Source organism: Xyrauchen texanus, chromosome 22 (assembly GCF_025860055.1).
Source record: "Xyrauchen texanus isolate HMW12.3.18 chromosome 22, RBS_HiC_50CHRs, whole genome shotgun sequence".
NCBI classification, from domain to species: domain Eukaryota; kingdom Metazoa; phylum Chordata; class Actinopteri; order Cypriniformes; family Catostomidae; genus Xyrauchen; species Xyrauchen texanus.
Window position 1 is genome coordinate 8,472,612 of NC_068297.1, and position 21,414 is coordinate 8,494,025.

At 38.8% G+C, this 21,414-nt stretch overlaps 1 protein-coding gene and 1 pseudogene across 1 annotated transcript; both read right to left on the reverse strand.

Annotated features, from left to right (window-relative positions):
• Positions 1-27: 27 nt before the first annotated feature.
• On the reverse strand, positions 28-3,304 carry LOC127662751 (four and a half LIM domains protein 2-like; annotated as a pseudogene).
• Positions 3,305-12,892: 9,588 nt separating this feature from the next.
• fut9a (fucosyltransferase 9a) lies at positions 12,893-21,250 on the reverse strand. The gene is made up of 3 exons (XM_052153752.1): positions 20,869-21,250; positions 18,412-18,503; positions 12,893-17,441 (listed from the first exon to the last, which is right to left on the reverse strand). The coding sequence occupies exon 3, from the start codon at positions 17,431-17,433 to the stop codon at positions 16,354-16,356; it is 1,080 nt and encodes a 359-aa protein (XP_052009712.1). The 5' UTR covers positions 17,434-17,441; positions 18,412-18,503; positions 20,869-21,250; the 3' UTR covers positions 12,893-16,353.
• Positions 21,251-21,414: the final 164 nt, after the last annotated feature.

Here is a 21,414-nt window from a genome sequence, read left to right on the forward strand (position 1 = left end):
GCTGTTGTGTAACACACAAAGTTGATCTCACTTCTCTCTTCCACAGTCAGTGCACAAGATGTCATCACATTGGGTAAAATATCCACAGCCCACCAGAGACACAGAGCCCTGCATACATGTGAAACACTCACTGTGCCACCGTCACTCTTTAAAGGAGATGCATTAGCACCTGCCAAACCTGGACCACACACACAAAAACAGTTCCAGTCATGAAACTGCACATAAAAAAAAAGATCTAAAAATAAATCATCAAAAATAAAATTAATTCTCATTTCAATTTGATGACATTTAAAAATCTGCCAAATGTAATGTTTTAAGATGGCAACAGACTAGTAATTGGCTTAGTGCAGCCGACGCATTTCTTGGCATATAGGTTGCTGAAGCAATCTAGACAGTAGGGGTAGTTCTCTCTTGAGGTGAAATGCTGGCCTGCCAGTTGTCTCTTGCATCCAATGCAAGTGAAACACTCACAGTGGCAGGGCTTATCGTGATATGCCACCCCACCTGATGTAATGGCCTACACAGAATTAGGAGAGATGCTTATGTCAGTACAATTATGTCTGCAATATTGTTCAAGGGTGTGTTCACACTTGTAGTTCGGTTCTCTTGGTCTTCTTGGTCCTGGCCAAAAAAGAAAATGAAACATTTAGTCCTGGTTTGCTTAGTGTTCACACTGGCATTTTTAACACGAACCTAAAGCTACAAAGCAAAAGGCATCAGGAAAAAGTCACTTCCAGATTGGACAGATTTTATGATGTATATTTTACATTTACATTTTTTTATCCAAAGCGACTTGCAGTGCACTTATTATAGGGAAAATCCCCCCGGAGCAACCTGGAGTTAAGTGCCTGGCTCAAGGACACAATGGTGGTGACTGTGGGGATCGAACCAGCAACCTTCTGATTAACAGTTATGTGCTTTAGCCCATTACGCCACCACCACTCCATTTTGCAACTGAACTTGGCGAACATCCAAAACAATAATGGCTGCTGGGTGAAATGTGCTTTTAAGATTTATATATGTATATATGGTGGTATTTTTACCAACTGAGAAAAAATTAAGAGCTAATTAAATGTGTAAAGGAGTCAAAACAGTGCCAGCAATTCCTCCGTTACACACACAAACGAAGATATGCAGCAAGGACGGCTGACGATGGTTCAACGCCTGTAATGAGCTGTAATGGGCAACATAGCTCCTATGATGAGAAGAACCAGGTATGCTTGAATGCAGTTCAATGGAAAGGAGGAGGCGAGAACCGGCTTGACGACATAAATAATATTTTAATGAATAACTTAAACAAAAGACAAACACACACACATGACGGACATGTCCGTAACCGATCTCTCTCTCCCACACCATCTGCCACAGTCAGGCTTTATCCCTCTCGGAGGCTTGATTAGCCTGATAAGGGACCGGGTGTGTAGAATCACGACCCGGCCCCGCCCTCCACAATGCCACATTCCTCCCTCGTTCTCTCAGCCCCCGGCATGACGTACACCCCCCCCCCCCCCTTTCCCTGGGGAGGGGCGTGCCTTTCAGGCCGTCTGCCGGCAGGTCATCCCAATGTACCTGGATGAGGGAGGGGACAAGGGGAGGGAAACAGAAATAATAAAAATGGGGGGGTACTTCCTGTAACAGTGTAGTACCCCCCCAAAAAAACACTGTAAAATTTAAACGAGAGGGAAAAGGCCAGTGAGCGAGAGGAGAGAGAGATGAGAAAAAAAATTTCAGATACGCCGTAGCTTGTTCCTCGGCCACTCCTCCACCCTCTAACGTACGACAGCCATGCCTCTCCGGCGGATCGGAGGCAGTCCTCCAGCCCCTGGCGGACCGAACGCCCCGCCGCGTGCTCGAGGAACAGAAGGGGTCTCCCCCGCCCCTGTCAGCGAGCGCCTCCCCTCTTGCGGTCGGCGGTCTCAGACCCCACCGCGTTTCAGCGGCTGGAAGGGGACTCCTCCGCCCCTGGCAGCGGCCCTGACCGCTCCAGGCGGTCAGTTAGGAGCCCCTTCTCCCCTCGCGGTTGGCGGCCGTTCCTCCGCTTCCAGGCGGCCGGGCTCCTTGTCCCCCAGCAGATGGCCGCGGCTGCTCCATAGGGGTGGACAGTAGTGGCGAGAACTCTACTACGGCGTATCCCTCCTCCTTCCCGGTTTCGGCACCAGTGTAAGGCGATTCAGACGGGCAAGGAGGAGGTGACAACCGACTTGACAATATAAATAATAGTTTAATGAGTAACTTAAACAAAAGACAAACACACACACACACACACACACACACACACACACACACATGATAGACATGTCCGTAAACGATCTCTCTCTCCCGCAGCATCCTCCGCAGTCGGCCTTTATCCCTCTCGGAGGCTTGATTAGCCTGATAAAGGACCGGGTGTGTAGAATCACGACCCGGCCCCGCCCTCCGCCCTGCCACAGTCTTTTCTATCTTTAAAATCTTTAATCAAAATGTAAAAACTAGCTCCACCTCTACAATGGTCTTATGATTCAACCTCTTTCCACACACCACCTGTCATACAGAGAACACTTTTCACAATCCAATTATACCTGATGGATACATTTGTTTGTTTTTTTGTTTAAATATCCAATTTCAATCAGACACATTACCAAAGTAAATTTGCAAAAGTTGCGAAAGCCTCTTCTACAAGTTTTTTTTTACATTTGGAATACTGTATGCTCTGTTCTCTTATAGAGTAGCCTTTTATAAGGTTAAAATGTCAACCATATTTTTTAGAAAAAGGAAAAATAGGTTCTACCTGGCATGATGGTTTTCCTGCATGTGGTGCATTTCAAGGAATACTCATGGGAATAGCATTCTGTGCACAGCAGAAGGTTATCTTTAGCAGCAAATGGTTTGTCCACCAGTGATCTACAGCATTTGGCACACTTGAGGCAATTTTTGTGCCAGTATCGGTCCTTGAAGAAAAGGTCCTAAATTATGCATGCAGAGAAAGTTCAGTTAAAATGCTTGCAAATCTGCTCTGACTTTCTGCCACTTTTACAGCTTTTTCAAACTTTAATTAATTGTTCTTACAAACCTTATATTTCTTTGTTCAGTTACATTTAAAATACTTAAATGTCACAATTTAATTCTAATGTAGATTATGATGCATTCAGAAAAGTTTCCTTTTGGCCTTAAAGTTGCACCTTATTGGAAAAGAACACACCTCACTGCAGTTAGCAAACACATTCTGAAAACTTTTAGTGCTGTATTGTGTGTCCTCTTTTATAATATATTTATTTCGGAGCAAAGTGCCCTTGCAGTAATGGTAGTCGAATCGTTCCATAGACATGATTCCTTGTTGCATGCTTTAAAAGCAGTAAACACAACCATAAAATGTTACAACATTCCAGGCTAAAGCAATCAGAAAAGTGCCATCCACAAAATACGAATATCTCTTGAAATAGATAGCAACCACTATAATAATGGTCTCTACAACTAGGTGTCTTCAGTAGCATCTAAAACGTCCTTTATGAGAATGGGAAAAGCAGATAGCCATCTGTAACAGTGAGTAAAACTTTATCTCCAGTGAGTCAATGGGCTCCCAAAGGGCTGTAGGATGAGATGGCCAGGGATTGAGTGGATGCAGTAAAATGACCGTCTATAAATACTATTGCTCTTGTTAGCTGTAAGCCCTGGGGAGAATGGCTCAGTTTCTTATCTGTGCACCTTTCATCACACATCTTATGGTCTAGGTGATATGTGTTTGGTGCCACTGAAAGTTTTTGTTTTCTGAACTGTTTTATGTTCTTTAATCAGTGTGCAGCTGAGAGACATTTTTGTACTTTTTTCTTTACATTTCATTTGCATTCCTGTTAGGGCATCTAAAGTGTTACAGAAATCACACTTTTTGGTAAGCAAATTGAGAGAAATGTTTCAGTATCTTTTTCCATATTAGTAACGATACTCCTTGTCTCATTTGTCTGTGAAATTGCACTGTCCACAGACAAACGATACCACACTGCGACGACATCTGAGCATTCAAGCAACTGCAGAAGGCTTAAAGAGAGTGAGAGCCAAATGTTTTCAGATTGCCAAATTTTTCAGCAACCACTAAACTTGCCCTGGCATAATTGGATATCTATTGAAAGGAACTGTGCAGCATTTTACAGCAACAGGTTTCACACAGAAACCTGATAAATCTATCTATCTATCTATCTATCTATCTATCTATCTATCTATCTATCTATCTATCTATCTATCTATCTATCTATCTATCTATCTATCTATCTATCTATCTATCTATCTATCTATCTATCTATCTATCTATCTATTATATCTATCTATCTATCTATCTATCTGTCTGTCTGTCTGTCTGTCCATCTCTGTCTGTCTGTCTGTCTGTCTGTCTGTCTGTCTGTCTGTCTGTCTGTCAATCTATCTAGTACTCTATACAGTAGTAAAAGGCAAAAAAGAAGCATCAAAAACTAGCAGGGGTCAACCAATCAAATCAAATCCCTTTATTGTCACTCAACCATATACACAAGTGCAACAGTGGGGGAAAGTCTTGGGTGTGGTTCCAAGCAACATGGCAGTATGACAATTACAATAAACATCTGATTTACACATAACACCGTTTACACATCTTGTTACACAACACAATACACAATATACACCTAATAAAATACAATATACAGTATGCGCAAAATAAGAATCAGAAATAAATGCTTGGGGAAAGAAGCTGTCATGAATTCAGCTGGTGCGGGTCCTGATCTTATGATACCGCCTGCCTGATGGTAGCAGTGAGAGCAGCACATGGTCCTGGTGGCTGGAGATGCTGATGATTCTCCGGGCTTTTTTCACACGCCACCTGGTATATATGTCTTGGAGGGAGGGAAGCTCACCTCCGATGATGTGTCTGGCAGTTCGCACCCCACTTTGCAGGGCTTTGCAGTTGAGGGTGGTGCTGTTGCCGTACCAGGTGGTGATGCAGCCAGTCAGGATGCTCTCTACAATGCTGGTGTAGAACCGTGTGAGGATGTGGTGGTTCATTCCAAACTTCCTCAGCCATCTCAGGAAGATGAGGCTTCACAACGGCCTCAGTGTGATTTCCTCAGTGATGTGGACACAGAGGAACTTGAAGCTGCTGACTCTCTCCACCGGTGCTCCATTGATGGTGATGAGGCTGTTTTATCTGACTTTCCTCCTGAAGCTCACCACAAGCCCCTTGGTCTTACAGACGTTGAGGGAGAGGTTGTGCTCCTGACACCAGCGTGTCAGAGTGTGCACCTCCTCTCTGTAATCTGTTTCATCATTGTCAGTGAATCAGACCTACCACCGTCGTATCATCAGCAAACTTAATTATGTCATTGGAGCTGTGTGTTGCCACACAGTCATGTGTGTACAGGGAATGCAGGAGTGGGCTGAGAACACAGCACCTCGGGGCTCCAGAGTTGAGGGTCAGTGATGAGGAGATGTTGGTGCCCAACCATCTGGCATCTGCTTGACAGGAAGTCCAAGATCCAGCTGCACAGCGAGCTGTTTAATGTGCAATAACATGCAGTATTTTTCACAAAGTTTAATTGCATAAGTTAAATTTAAATATATATATATATATATATATATATATATATATATATATATATATATATATATATATATATATATATATATATATATATTCACATACACACACACACACACACACACACACACACACACACACACATATATATATATATATAGTTGGGGAGTAATGGAATACATGTAATGGGATCATTGGTAATTGGAATACAGTCACATTCTAAAAGTATTTTGATTACTGAAGAGATTTATTTTTTATTGTAATTTGTTTCATTTAATATTTATTCCTTTTAGATGGAAAACATTTATACATATAAATTATGCGATCTAAAGTGCATTTGAACAGTAATGAAACACTTTCTTATGTTGTGTTACATTCATACGAGCAGACAAGAGAAGTACGTTTGAAAGGTTTTAAGCAGAATAAATAGAAATAAACCTTGTGCAATTGTCGGCTTTACTCTAATCTAAAATGCAATTTTTAGCCATTTTACATGCACATGTTACCAGACACGTTCATATTTTTTTTATCAAGAAATCTTTAAAACGAGAATAATTTGATTTATCTTGTTTAGAATCTTGTTTGAGATATTTAGGTTTTTCAGAGAATGTATTTTTAACAAGTGAAAAAATCTTCCAGTGCTGAAAAAGTAATCCAAAGTATTTAGTGACATTTTGTCATTTTACAGAATGTATTCTGTAATCTGTAGTGGAATACTTTTCAAAAGTAAATCCTGTACATCAGAATTTGGAATAATGTACAGATTTTGCTGTTTCGGAAGGAAATTGGTACATTAATTCACCAAAGTAGCATTCATCTGATCACAAAATATAGTCAGGACATTGACTGTTTGAAAAAATGTATTTTTTTGATAAAATCTAGACAGGCCCCATTTCCAGCAGCCATCACTCCAACACCTTATCCTTTAGTAATAATGCTAAATTGCTAATTCGGTACTAGAAAATCACTTGCCATTATATCAAACACAGTTGAAAGCTATTTGGTTCATTAAATGAAGCTTAACATTGTCTTTGTGTTTGTTTGTTAGTTGCCACAGTATGCAGTAGACTGGCTTGTCTTAAGGTAAATATTAGGTAAAAAATGGGAAAATAAATTCCTCTAGAAACTTGTCAGTCAATCATTGTTTTGAGGAATGAAGGCTATACAATGCTTAAAATTGTTGAATATTTCATACAAAGATGTATCCTACAGTCTTCAAAGACAAAGGACAGCTGGCTCAAACAAGGACAGAAAGAGATGTGGAAGGCCAGATGTACAACTAAACAAGAGGATAAGTACATCAGAGTCTATAGTTAGAGAAATAGATGCCTCACATGTTCTCAGCTGACAGCTTCATTGAATTCTACCCGCTCAACACCAGTTTCATGTACAACAGTAAAGAGATGACTCAGGGGCTGCAGGCCTTATGGGAAGAATTGAAATGAAAAAGCCACTTTTGAAACAGAAAACACAAATAAAAGGTTAGAGTGGGCAAAGAAACACAGACATTGGACAACAGATAATTGGAAAAGAGTGTTATGGATCTTAACCCCATTGAGTTTTTGTGGGATCAGATAGACTGTAAGGTGTGAGAGAAGTGCCTGACAAGACAGCCACATCTATGGCAAGTGCTACAGGAAGTGTGGGGTGAAATGTCACCTGAGAATCTGGACAAACTGACAGCTAGAATATCAAGGATCTGCAAAGCTGTCATTGCTGCACATAGAGGATATTTTTAAGTAGTTTAAGAAGTTCTGAACATTTTTCCAAATTGTAATAGTAATTTTTCATGTTATTAATGTCCTGGCTATACATTGTGATCAGTTGAATGCCACTTTGGTGAATAAAAGTACCAAATTCTTTCCATAAGAGCAAAACCTGTACATTATACAGGAGTGGTGGTGGCGTAGTGGGCTAAAGCACATGACTGTTAATCAGAAGGTTGCTGGTTCAATCCCCACAGCCACCACCATTGTGTCCTTTAGCAAGGCACTTAACTCCAGGTTGCTCCAGGGGGAATTGTCCCTGTAATAAGTGCACTGTAAGTCGCTTTGGATCAAATCGTCTGCCAAATGTAAATTATACCAAACTTTTGGCCTCCAGTGTATACATTTACATTTAGCAGGGAAATAAATTTACAGTGCAAATTATGGTTACTCCAGGGATGCTTGTGCATCAGACGCTGGAAATGTCCCACCCCTTACTGAAATGGAAAATATTATTGATTAGCAAATATCCAATGACGTCTGAACTTACTCTGACTGTCTGTTTTGCCCGTGCCATCAGTTGCGCTCCTGCAGCCCCATGCGCATTTAGAGCAAATCTCTGTAATCTGAAAAAATATATATACAGTTAGTTCTGGTCCTAGAATCTGATTGGACAAGAGACGTTCCATGAGCACTGATGGTCTGACACCATCAGGACTCGGACGCTTCACTGTGTGTGTATCACTCCGCTTGTGTTCATGCTGTTCTAAACTAAAATGTAAGAGCAGTGCAGATGTGTTAAGAGCTACTGTATGTGTGCCTTAAAAAAAAAAAAGTTTTACATTGCATATGTTAGCCAGCAGGTGGTGGCAAAATATAATTTTTATGTGTAATATGAGCCAGTTAGGTGACGTGAAATGAATCCAAGTCAGCCAGTGTTTACATACAATAGTGCTCCGTGATCGCTCGTATTACTACTACATTACTACTACACTTCTAAAACCAGGAAATAGCTTTAAATGGCTTTCAACAAACAACTTCAGCATTAAGGCCATCACAGCTGAGAGAAAAAACAGACTGATTAATTACACAACTCAATTTCTATATTGAAAGACTCTTGTGCACCGGCTTCCGCAAAATAGGGAGAAATACCACCACATGGAAAGCTACTTTTCCACTGAGAAAGCTGATCTTCAGAAAGCTGACAGTATCTCTGCTTGGGTGTGGCAACAGGTGATCGCGCATGTCTCTCTCTTTCTCTCTCTCTCTCTCTCTCTCGCTCTCTCTCTCACACACACTCTCTCTCTCTCTCTCTCTCTCTCTCACAAACACACATCCTTGTTTATCCAATAATTTGTTAGAAACAGCACAAGCCATGATTCTATTTCTGAAGTGACATTTTTGAGTCTTGTACACATCATTTGGTTTTAACCAGCAACGTCAGATTCTGATCCGCCGCGTAATAAAGCAGTTCCATGCACAGATGCATTTTTATGAACATACTCAGTTTTTCCTCATTTAAAAAAATGTACTTCATAATAAACAGTTTATTGAACTGTTGTATATATAAGCAATGTCACACTCGCAATCATTCTAAATGGCCCTAAATCAGCACTAAATAACAAAATAATGTTAAAAGAAACGTGTAACAACTTTGATACCATGGTTAAATAAGGTTATCATTAGTGATAAAAATCTGAAATCTTTTAAAAATGTAGTTAAAAATGCATGTGTGTCAGGTGGTAGAAATGTCATCTTTTCCAATTTGTCCAATTTGGTTTCATATTTGTATTTCTACAACAAAAACGATTTATTGACTTCAAAAATGCCATGTGGTGCAACCATAACGTAAAAGGCATTACACTTAAATACCTTCCTTGAGAGTGTACACAGGGTTTGAATTGGGATCTTTAAGGTGGGGGAACCCTAAAAAATTTGCATACTTGCTAAATGGAGATGAGATGCATGAAAAAAAAAAACTCTGTTCTGGACCATGAGTGTCACATGATTGACCCACCAATGAAATATACCTCTGAGCAATAATCTTCTGGGAAATGATGACCCACAACTCTCAGTCATTATCATTTCTTTTGTGATATAAAGTTGGAATAAAACGCTGCTAGATCTGACAACTGATTATGACAAGAAAGAGAAAGCAACTCTTCAGCCAGTTCTCTCTCAATCAACACACTCTACTCTGGTCTATAACGCTTAACAAAGTGTTGAAAGCAGAGTTGGAGTCATTGGGTTGAGATCAGGTGGCCTGTACAGCAAGAAGTGACCTCATACTATTCAACTCCTCTGAACTTGATGATAACCTTTCCTAGCTGCTCTGAGTAGCCGAGTCTCAGCAAAGCTCTCTGTTGGAAACAGGATAGGCTTGGTGGACATGGTAACAAAGAGGCACAGTCGCAAATCTTATGATGTTGCAGAACTCTATACCCCTTCAGGGATTCTGAGATGCTCTCTCGGTAATGCCCAAGCAGTAACTGTGAAGGTGACTGAATATGCTGTAAAATCAGATTCAATCATATTGATTTTACCTGTATCCATGGCCACATATTGAATTTTTTTCTTTCCTCAAATTTAGATCATCTGGGTTCTTTGAAAGAGCCTGGAGCAATCATATATTCCTGTAGTTAATGCAAACAATAGTTTTGTTGCCTTCTCATTAACTTGCAGAGAAATTAAAGGGCTTTGAATTTCATGGATAGTTTTCATTGCAGTGTGGCACCAATACTTTGGTTGGTATTGTGTAAAACATTAATCTTCTTGGAGATCTACATATTTTCCGCTGTTTGTGGATTTTGTTCATCAGATCTTTAAATATCTCAGAGCAGAATAGAATGTAATGCTTAATCTCTGTCCTTTAAGGATTTGTAGACTGATTATATTGTGGTCCTCTGCACACACACACACACACACACACACACACACACACACACACACACACACACACACACACACACACACACACACACACACGCATACAAAGAAAGATAAAAACATTACATTCTTCAGCATAATACTGATACATGTGGTAACTTGATGAACTCTACCCGTTCATCTGGCACAGACACACTCTGAACAACTGTCAGTCTTATTGTATTGAGGAGTAGGATAAGACTGCTTCACCTTGTGGGTTCAGGAGTATCAACATGGTGAGGTCACAACAACTGTGGTTGATTTTGTGCCAGCACACTGAACTGTCCTTTTGGTGTCATCATTCAACTTACAGTGGATTTGGAGGGCTATTTTTACCTGCCTGAGATATGTTGCTAAAAAAGCATATTGCTGTTTGATTAATGTGGATGGTGAAATTCAGTAAGCTTGCAGAGAAACTGTTATTTTGCTTATGCACTCACCAAGGAAAATACAGTGTGCTCCAAAAGTGTGAGACCATTGAAACGTAACAAAAAACCCACGTTTAAACTAAACATTGTATTAGTTTTAATATTATGTATTATGTATTATATATATATATATATATATATATATATATATATATATATATATATATATATATATATATATATATATATTATTTTATATATACTAAGCATTTCTATATAGATACAAGTAAATATAAATATGTATATATACACACACCCACTCATGCACACACACAAAGTGTAGGTTTAGGGGTAGGTTTAGAGTTAGGGGATAGAATTTATAATTCTTTCAGTAAAAATCTTTTTTCATGCATGTGTGTGTGTGTGTGTGTATGTGTATGTGTGTGTGTGTGGATATGTTGATTATATAACAATTATATATAACCAAATATTTATTTACATATGTATTACTATAACAATATATGTATTATATACACTCACCTAAAGGATTATTAGGAACACCTGTTCAATTTCTTATTAATGCAATTATCTAATCAACCAATCACATGGCAGTTGCTTCAATGCATTTAGGGGTGTGGTCCTGGTCAAGACAATCTCCTGAACTCCAAACTGAATGTCAGAATGGGAAAGAAAGGTGATTTAAGCAAAATTAGGCATGGTTGTTGGTGCCAGACGGGCCGGGCTGAGTATTTCACAATCTGCTCAGTTACTGGGATTTTCACGCACAACCATTTCTAGGGTTTACAAAGAATGGTGTGAAAAGGGAAAAACATCCAGTATGCGGCAGTCCTGTGGGCGAAAATGCCTTGTTGATGCTAGAGGTCAGAGGAGAATGGGCTGACTGATTCAAGCTGATAGAAGAGCAACTTTGCCTGAAATAACCACTCGTTACAACCGAGGTATGCAGCAAAGCATTTGTGAAGCCACAACACGCACAATCTTGAGGCGGATGGGCTACAACAGCAGAAGACCCCACCGGTACCACTCATCTCCACTACAAATAGGAAAAAGAGGCTACAATTTGCAAGAGCTCACCAAAATTGGACAGTTGAAGACTGGAAAAATGTTGCCTGGTCTGATGAGTCTCGATTTCTGTTGAGACATTCAGATGGTAGAGTCAGAATTTGGCGTAAACAGAATGAGAACATGGATCCATCATGCCTTGTTACCACTGTGCAGGCTGGTGATGGTGGTGTAATGGTGTGGAGGATGTTTTCTTGGCACACTTTAGGCCCCTTAGTGCCAATTGGGCATCGTTTAAATGCCACGGCCTACCTGAGCATTGTTTCTGACCATGTCCATCCCTTTATGGCCACCATGTACCCATCCTCTGATGGCTACTTCCAGCAGGATAATGCACCATGTCACAAAGCTTGAATCATTTCAAATTGGTTTCTTGAACATGACAATGAGTTCACTGTACTAAAATGGCCCCCACAGTCACCAGATCTCAACCCAATAGAGCATCTTTGGGATGTGGTGGAACGGGAGCTTCGTGCCCTAGATGTGCATCCCACAAATCTCCATCAACTGCAAGATGCTATCCTATCAATATGGGCCAACATTTCTAAAGAATGCTTTCAGCACCTTGTTGAATCAATGCCACGTAGAATTAAGGCAGTTCTGAAGGCGAAAGGGGGTCAAACACAGTATTAGTATGGTGTTCCTAATAATCCTTTAGGTGAGTGTATTTATCTACATGTTAATTTTATGTTAATATATTAAAATATATTTAATATTTAAATATGTAGCTATAAAATAAGTCTTTAAAAAAAAGCAAGAAAGAAAGCTTTAGAATTTTTTCAATTGCACTATTTCTAGGACACTTTACTCAAATAAAAGCACATTTGTGACATTGCCTATTATAGCCCTTGCTCTTTGGCATGTGTGAGTCTGCCAATCAGATGTGGGCGGACACTCTTTCCAGCTACACCTGGAGTCCTGCTTATGTTAAGTCCTTTGTACAAAAGGTCAGATTTTCTTGTTTCCACACAAGATGTTTTTTAGAACCTTCTTAAATCATGCTAGATAACATGGATCACTAGGTTTTGACCAAACGTGTGGAGTCCATGCCAGTTTGAATACATGATGTCATTAAATCAAAAGGGGGCTTTGATGTTATTTGTTTAATTAAACATTTTCTATCAAATTTTTATGCTGATAATAATATGAAATGTAAATTTTTTCATTAAATTAGAAAAACTAATTGTGAAAAAGAAACATTTTCACTGGTGTCAGACTTTTAGACAGTTTTTCAGGGGATCTCAGAATAAAAAAAATAACCACAATGTTCTGCAAATGTAATTTTTATTTTGTATGTCTTTATTTTAAATAACAGACATCTACAGAAAATCATTTGGCAATAACAATGTTTTGTCCATTTACATTGTAATGAACAGTTCTATACACCCTCGCGTTCCTTTGCACAATAGGAATGTGGGTCATTTTGCATTCAAGTCCATAATGCATACAGGAGATATCATACTCCATGCCAGCATCTGTGCGACCAGCCTACAATGTATGAGTCAGCAGGGGCTGTGAGTCAGACACCACTAACACACTCAAAATGCAAAGGCTGTTTTAAAGGGTACCAAGAGGTCACAGCAAACAATTGTGCACAGGAGATAGATAGATAGAGAGAGAGAGAGAGAGAGAGAGAGAGAGAGAGAGAGAGAGAGAGAGAGAGAGAGAGAGAGAGAGTGACAACAAAACAAGTCAGTAATTAAGGTCCACAAGCAAATAAGCAATCTCTGATTCACTTTGTACAACATGAAACCATTAACATGACTTTCTTATATTACAGTTCACATTCTTTAATTAGATTACCTCGTAAATGAAAATTCTGTCATCATTTACGCAACCTCATGTCATTCGAAACAGTGAGGAGATGTTATGCAGAATGTTAGGGACTGACAGCCACAGTCACTGTTCACTTTTACTGACTGGGAAAAAAAAGCTGTAATGGAAGTGAATAGTTATTGAGGCTGTCTGTCCTTCACATTCTGCCTAACATCTCCTATTGTGCTCCACGGAAGAAATAAAGTTGGAACAAAATGGAGATGAGTACATGATAACAGAACTTTCATTTTTGGGTGAGCTATCCCTTTAAATGTGTTTCTGACTAAGTCTGAAACAATCACCAGCACAAAAAATCACACTCGTGAGAATGAGAAAAACTTTCATCTACAGTTCTCTATGACAACAGTCCAGTATTTCCAAAAGGATTAGCACTTATCCCCCAAAAAAACATACAGATTTTCATTGTTGAAAATACCTTTGGGACGGAAAATGGCCCCTGCATAACACTGTCATCTTTGTCTTCAGCAGCAGACGTCTCCTCTTTTCTTCCTTGGTGCAAAGGCTTACTCTATTCATTTCATTTCAGCGCATTTATCCTCATGGCATTCACCACAGGTTAGAGATCATCCAATATTACAGCTATTTACAAAACATAAAGAGCATTCACAGCAAAATGATTATCTTCAAACAAACATTAATCTGAGATGAGTAGTGTAGCTTGTATGACTACACATTTTCTTGGTTTTTCCTTATTCATATAAAAGAGTACAGCTCATTAAACAGTTTCTGAACATTTGAGTAATATACAGATAACAACATTGTTAAAATAGCCTTTTAATAGCATGGTCCCTGATGGCATGGTAAATACAAAAGTTAAAAATTAGGTATTGTCAATGAGGATTTTAAGATCACATGAAATCGCATGACAAGTGGTTTTCCTTCCAGTGTTGATGGATGTTCCTATTAAAACGATAAATTTGGGTGGGACATATAAAAAAAGTGCATCCTCCCTTTTATTTGAATAGCCATTACGTGGTTATATTGCACACATTGCGGCAGTTTCGAGGTAAAACTTCCATAGAGTGGTGCTAATGCAAGTTACATTTTTTCCCAAACAGATGAGATTTTTAAGGTTAATACTCTATCCAGTTTTAAGTCAACAAACCTACCTCCCAACCTTAACCCTTAAAAAACCTAATCGATAGTGTCAGAAAAAGAAAATGTGAGATGAAAAACACAATGCTGAAGCAACTCAGCATTTTGTGGTGCTTCCATGACACTTGACACTAGTTGAGCAACCGTATAATTTGTGCTTGAATGAGCTTATAAATGCAGCTGGTCTCCTTACAAGTCATATACATTGTAAAATTGTTTAGCTGTCATAAGATCGCATTGTGTGAGGAAGCGGCTGAAAAGTATGTGATTATGAACTGATAATCTACCCATTAACTTCATGTAAAAGATGATATTGTCAACTTTTATGAGTAGACTAAAATAAAAATGGCCTCAAAGCAAAAGAGCATTGAATGAAAGTCACAAAACTCCAATTCTGATTTCATTGGGTCTTTCAATAACCCACAAGCGTTTGTGTTATTCAGGCATCAAAACAGCGAGAATTGAGTCTGTAAATAACCAATAACTCCTACATACAAAACGCCAGCTCCAAAAAGCATCTGTTAATGTGTATATCCGTACAAAGAGTATAAGCAATGTGGAATTACAACATCTGCTATCAGACGCTGAACTTTCTCCTTCCTTTATTGATCAATAATGGATTTCTCCACAGAAACCCTCATCTAATATTAGATTGATTCTGTTTATGTAACCATAACAAAAACAGTCTTGCACCTTTAAAGGAAGGCTGATCTGAGAAATGCGATGGTGTGAACTCCAGAGCAAAAGATCAGAGAGAAGCATCTCTTTTGAAAAAGAAACTTTTGGCAGCAAACATCTGAAACTGGAGCATTGCTTTCTAACCGAAACAAGATGGCAACTTTTCATTCCAACACCAGATTGTGTCTAAATTGGAAAAGTCAGTCATTATGCCTCTCACATTATGATTTCATTTTTCTCGAACTGTACAGAGCGTCTACTCTTTTGGCAACTTTTGGAGAAAGATTTTCTGCATGCCTGTGAAATATGGCACCACCCACACATGACTGTATATGTACAGTATTAGCCGCTTGTTCTCAAATCTACATCTCACTGTTGAACAAAGGTAATGTAACATTTAAATATTTAAAAAACAGCTTCACAGTACTTTTGAAATGTATCCAAGCCATGTAAGCTAATTAACAGTGATATAATCAGCAGTTATACAATACAGTAAAACATTATAATCAGCAATGACACTCCTACGTTGATCACTATGGTAAAAAATGAGTGCGTTAATTGTCGTGCAAAACATCATCCATACAAAACCATGGAAATGGAAGGCAGGGTTCCTCAAAATACACACAATACTCATTACATTTACAGTACATGGACATTTTGCACAACGAAATTTTGTAAACACTGCAAAGATGACTCTATCACTAACATGTACACAACTATGATTTAAATAAAGCAAAAAATATCTCAGTTACAAATAGTGCTCTGTTGTCATTAAATAAACATTATTGTCTCGGTGGTACCTCCTGGATGTGTACTTACAGTAGGTGTATGAATAAGCTTTGAACTTGTGGAATTCAATTTTAAATTCATTTTGGTTTAAAATTAGCTTAACAAACACATGCTTAAAACAAAAAGCAGAAATAATAAAAAATTATTTGCATCCAGATTAATAAATATGCATGAACAAAACTGACCTCAAAATAAATTAACAACTTTTTGGGATATTATACAAAAATAAAGTAATTGTCTGTAAGTGCCAACAACAGGCCGTCACTGGAATTCAGTAACATGAAGTTCTTATCGTCGAGCAACTTTTATTAAGCTGGTCCAGAGGTTTATGTGTGGATTAACCCCAGTACCACTTGTCAAGGTTGTTAATTGCCTTATACTCGTTGTGCCTTCTCACATAATCACAAGCAAGACATGTATGTTCAGCCCAGAAGTATGCCTTTTTCACCTTAAAGTGTTTATGCCAGTCAAAGTACTTCAGGTAAAGCTCCTCATTTTTGTCAAGGAACAGGAGGTAATCAGCCAGCTCCTTTGGAGAAGGGAAATCATCGACATGAATGAATGCATTTCCCTGCACAAAGTTCTGATAGTTCTCCCTTGGTGGTCCGAGCACCACTGGTACCGTACCAACAGAGAGCGGATTGTACAATTTCTCTGTAATATAGTCTTTGTGAATAGAGTTCTCAAATGCCAGGTAGAACTTACAGCTTGCGATTGTCGGGAAATAGTCTTGGTCAGAAATGTACTCACCAAACGCTTGCCCATATGCATGAACCTCAATGTGTTTGTACAATTCGTTGTAGTACTTCACTCGTACGTGATCCGGATTCCAATTGCTGACAATCCAACAAATTAGCTTATTCTTGCTTGGTGGCACAAAGTCCTCCTCTCCTTGGGCTGAGACAATCGACCCATAAGGCACTTCTATATCAGCATCCTGACGATAGTTGAGAGTTAAATTAAACAGGTTTTCAATACCAGCTAACTGAGATGAATGCGACGGTGACTCAAAGTTCATCCAAATCCATCTCTGCAGCATAGGGCGATATGCAGGTGGCATGTTGGTCAGGTCGCTGGTGATGTCCCTGTGATGTATGACGACGGCATCGGATTTGTTGTAAAGGTTTCGGTCGGCGGTGATGAAGCAGCCATCGATGCTGAGCAAAGTGCTGCAGACATTCAGGTCGTAGGTTTCCCCAAAAGGCCAAAGCCAAACTAGGATTGTGGTCTGGTTCTGGTCACTTCGGTTGGTAAGGAGGCTTTTCACTCGCACCGTGGATGTTTCGGAATCAACGGGGCCCGACAGCCAGCTTGTAGATGGCTTGATGTACATTAAAAAGAGAGTCACAAAGCATCCCAGTAAAAAGGTACCAAGCAGGAGGGGTCGCAGGATTCTATACGTTGGTGAAGATGGCATACTCTGGCCTTGAAAGAGAAAAATGGAAGATGAAGGTAGAAAAGATGTAATGCACTGGTAAACACTGATAAATCCAATATGGAAGCAATCAAATGACTTCTCAAAGGGTTAGTTTACTCCAAAATTTTATTTCTCTCATCATTTACTCACCCTCATGCAAAGTCGTATTACTTTTTAATATGCGGAACACAAACAAAGATATTTCTATGAATGTATGGTGTTATTTTGTCCATTAAATGCAAGTCAATGGGGTCCACAATTTTCAAACTCCAAAAAGGACATAAAGGCAGCATGAAGGTTATCCATATGACTCGAGTGGTTTAATCCATGTCTTCTGAAGAAATACAATCTATTTGGTTGAGATACAGATCAAAATTTAAGTCCCTATTCAATATAAATCAGGTCTTCAATCCTGCTATTATTGTACATCAATGAGATGTTGCATTATAATTTTCTAGTGTTTACCATCAACCTTTTGTCAGCTGCGGAACATTTTAAAAGTATCCTGAAAAAACTCAGACGTGGCTCTAATCATTTTAACTCGCATTTGCATTTTCAAAATACCGCATGAAAACCTCTAACCTGGAAACACTGTCTGGATTTTGTACAGCACTCTACATGCGCCAAGCGTGAGGAAGTGTGTTAATGAGCTTGGAGACTATGGATGTTAAGATAAGGACTTTCTTTTTTGTCAGTTTCTCATCCAAAGTGATCGTATCGCTTCAGAGGACATGGATTAAATCACTCAAATTGAATGGATTACTTTTATGCTGCCTTTACGTAATTTTTGGACCCCATTGACTTACATTGTATGGACAAAAACACTGCATACTTTCTTCAAAATATCTATCTTGTGTTCTGCAGAAGAAAGAAAGTCATACGAGTTTGACACGGCAAGAGGGTGAGTAAATGATGAGAATATTTTTGGGTGAACTATTCCTTTAATGGGCAATGTAGTGAATAATATTAATAATTCACCTGATCGATTTGCTGATATCCAGAGGGTAAAAGTATTGTATGTTGCAGGTTTTTCTATTAATTACCAGAATGTCTGCCTTAAAATCATAGGTCTTCTCATTAAGGATCCAGGGAGAAAAGACAGGAGATTGAATAGATCACTTAAACGGCACAATCAAATATCAGTGGTTTTATATAAAGCATTTAAAGTCTTAAAACTGCAGACTGACTGAAACTGATTTGCGTGACACAAAAGATATAGCTGAACATAAAAGAAACACTTGTATATTTAGGGGATCAGTTGTAAAATTTGTTAATGGTTCACTGAAAACCCCATTTTGATTGACCACTTTTCTGAATGTATATGGGGTAATAGCCCTGTGTAAAGGACTGTATCCTCAATAATAATAGATCAGCTCATGACAGTCTGCATCATTACAAAACCACTCAGACTTTTATACTACAACACAAGGTTTGTGGAAGAGGCTATGCATGGGAGCACTGCCATCTTCAGGATATCAGAAGATGGTAGAATCTAAGACCTACTCGAACCAAAAGCGACTTCTTTGGACATAGAATGATGTTCAAATTAAAGAACTAAAATGAAAGAGCTCAAGAAACAGTAGCTTTTGTTTCTCTGTATACATTCCCAGAATATTACATTTAAGGTTCGTTTTTGGTTGCCCAAATCTTTTTTTTTTTTTTGTAAACAGAATGTTTGATTGGTTGTTTACAAGGGTAAGCCTTTGTTGTAACCTTTCTGCAACCCTGCTGCAACCTTACTTTAAAGTAGTGCACGTTTAGTGAATTTGACACCATACAGCAGCATTAAAAACTTCTAACTTCATCCAAATGACACTTGTGCTGAAATAACTGAAAACAGTATCCAGTATGTTCCTACTGCAACTGTTGTCTAAAACTGCACAGTATCAGCACAGTACATGGTATGCAAATTCTTCAAATGCTGATCAATAACTGAAACACAAGTGTTTAAAAATCAGTTTTAGTAGAAATCATCATTTTATTGACAGACATTAAAAACTCTAAAGAATAAACAACTCAATTAACTGTACAATTTTACTAGCATATCTCTGCCTCTCTTCATTTTTAGTCCACCAATTAACAAAAACTTCTCAGTTCCTCTTTCTAACATTAATTCCTTGAAGAAATTGAAAAAAAAAAAATAATAATAATAATCAGAACACCCATTAATGTACAAGTTGAACTATACGTGTGGATTTCTGTGGAGGTACATGAACTGGAAAACAGTGTGAGTGAATAAGAGTAGAGCAATAGCCAGTTGTGGGGCAACACAGAAAATGAAATGTCTATATACAGTATTATAAATTATTTATGATTCTTTAATGTCAGTCAGTGTTTCTCAGTCATAAACTTAAAGGTTTATAAGTGCTTTTGCAACTTAATCATCTCACAGAATGAGCACTTTGGAAATGAGTGGGTCACAGACACTGTAATAAAAAATTACAACTTGTGAGATATAGATTATGTATATGTTGCCTTAAAACTGAGTTGCTATTAAATTAAACATCGGTCAAGTTCAATACAATATGTTACAATTATTGCAGATGTATGAAATATCTTCTCTAACTTTAGGCTATAAAGGTCCTGTAATTACTATGCAACTACAAAGTGTTTGACATTCCACATCCTCTTTCCCCAAACATGGGGATTGAAGTGTATTCACTTGCAACTAACAGATATATCTATACATATCTATTGCATAGCAATACACATTTTACATGTGATGCATGATCATATGTAAACAAATGACAAAGGAACACAGTTGCATTGTTGAATTTTGTTTGAAATGCGTTGTGATGTATTTGGGACACTCAGAGTTGCATGCTGGTTGTTGGCTACAGTGTTCACATCTAAAAAATTCAAGAAAACAAGAAGATGCAAAACAAGTCAAATTTAATATAGTCAACTGGATGCATAAGTGTAGTTTTTAAGTAGGCAATACAAATTAGTGTCTATCGGTGATATGGTGTTAATTGCCAGAGATGTTTAATTAATCGAGATCTAATAATGCAAGGTGAGGTTTGCTTTAGCCAGTGATGCTGAAGGTCATCTTTAAAACACACTGTCACGTTTGACATGTTATTCCAGTTTTGCGCTTAAATATTACATGTCTCTCTCTCTCTCTCTCTCTCTCTCTCTCTAATATATCCAGAGTGCTTGTTCTATTTTAAGCAAAACCGCGTTATAGCTACCCAAAAAGGACGCATAAAGCATCCCGCGGAGAATGCATGTCCCCGCGCTCGTGCCATGTTCAATTATTATAACAAAAAAAAAAAAAAAATCCCCTCAAGGGATGAATGAAACACTGACGGTGCATGCAGCGCGGGCATTATATTCCCATGCATTCCTTGACTCATTGGTGCAATATATGAAATAAATAAATAAATAAAAATAAAGGGACACCTTTCTTCGGTTTCAGTAAATAATTTCGCTCACCTCTCCATAAGCAAACATTCTCGAGGGAAAGCCACATGTTCTTCATTTATTTAGCCGCAGAAATCCCACACACCTCGCATTTATATGTATGGTGCAGAAATATCTCCGATGGTGATTCTATTTGATAAACGATCAGACAGGAATAGGATGCACCTGAACCCATCGCCTTCGCCTGTGCATCAATGCATGTTGGAACGTGTCCGCAATGATGACACAAATCTGCGCGTGCAAGTCAAAATATAAAATTGTCTATGGGTGAAAAACAGCGAATACAAGCAAGTGCGTCGCTGGAAAAGACGCCATGTAACGCCGTGTGATGTGATGTAGAATAATGTCACCCTCTCCTCCTCCTCCTCCTCCTCTCTACACGCGCCCGGTTACCTTTCCAGTGTCACTGCGGGTAACGCCTGGATACAGTGACAGATTTAGTGAGAGAGAGAGAGAGAGAGAGAGAGAGAGAGAGAGAGAGAGAGTGTGTGTGTGTGTGTGTGTGTGTGTGTGTGTGTGTGTGTGTGTGTGTGTGTGTGTGTGTGTGTGTGTGTGTGT

Excerpts from the sequence above, each read along its gene's own strand:
- fut9a (XM_052153752.1), bottom strand. The coding sequence starts at position 17,433 with ATGCCATCTTCACCAACGTATAGAATCCTGCGACCCCTCCTGCTTGGT.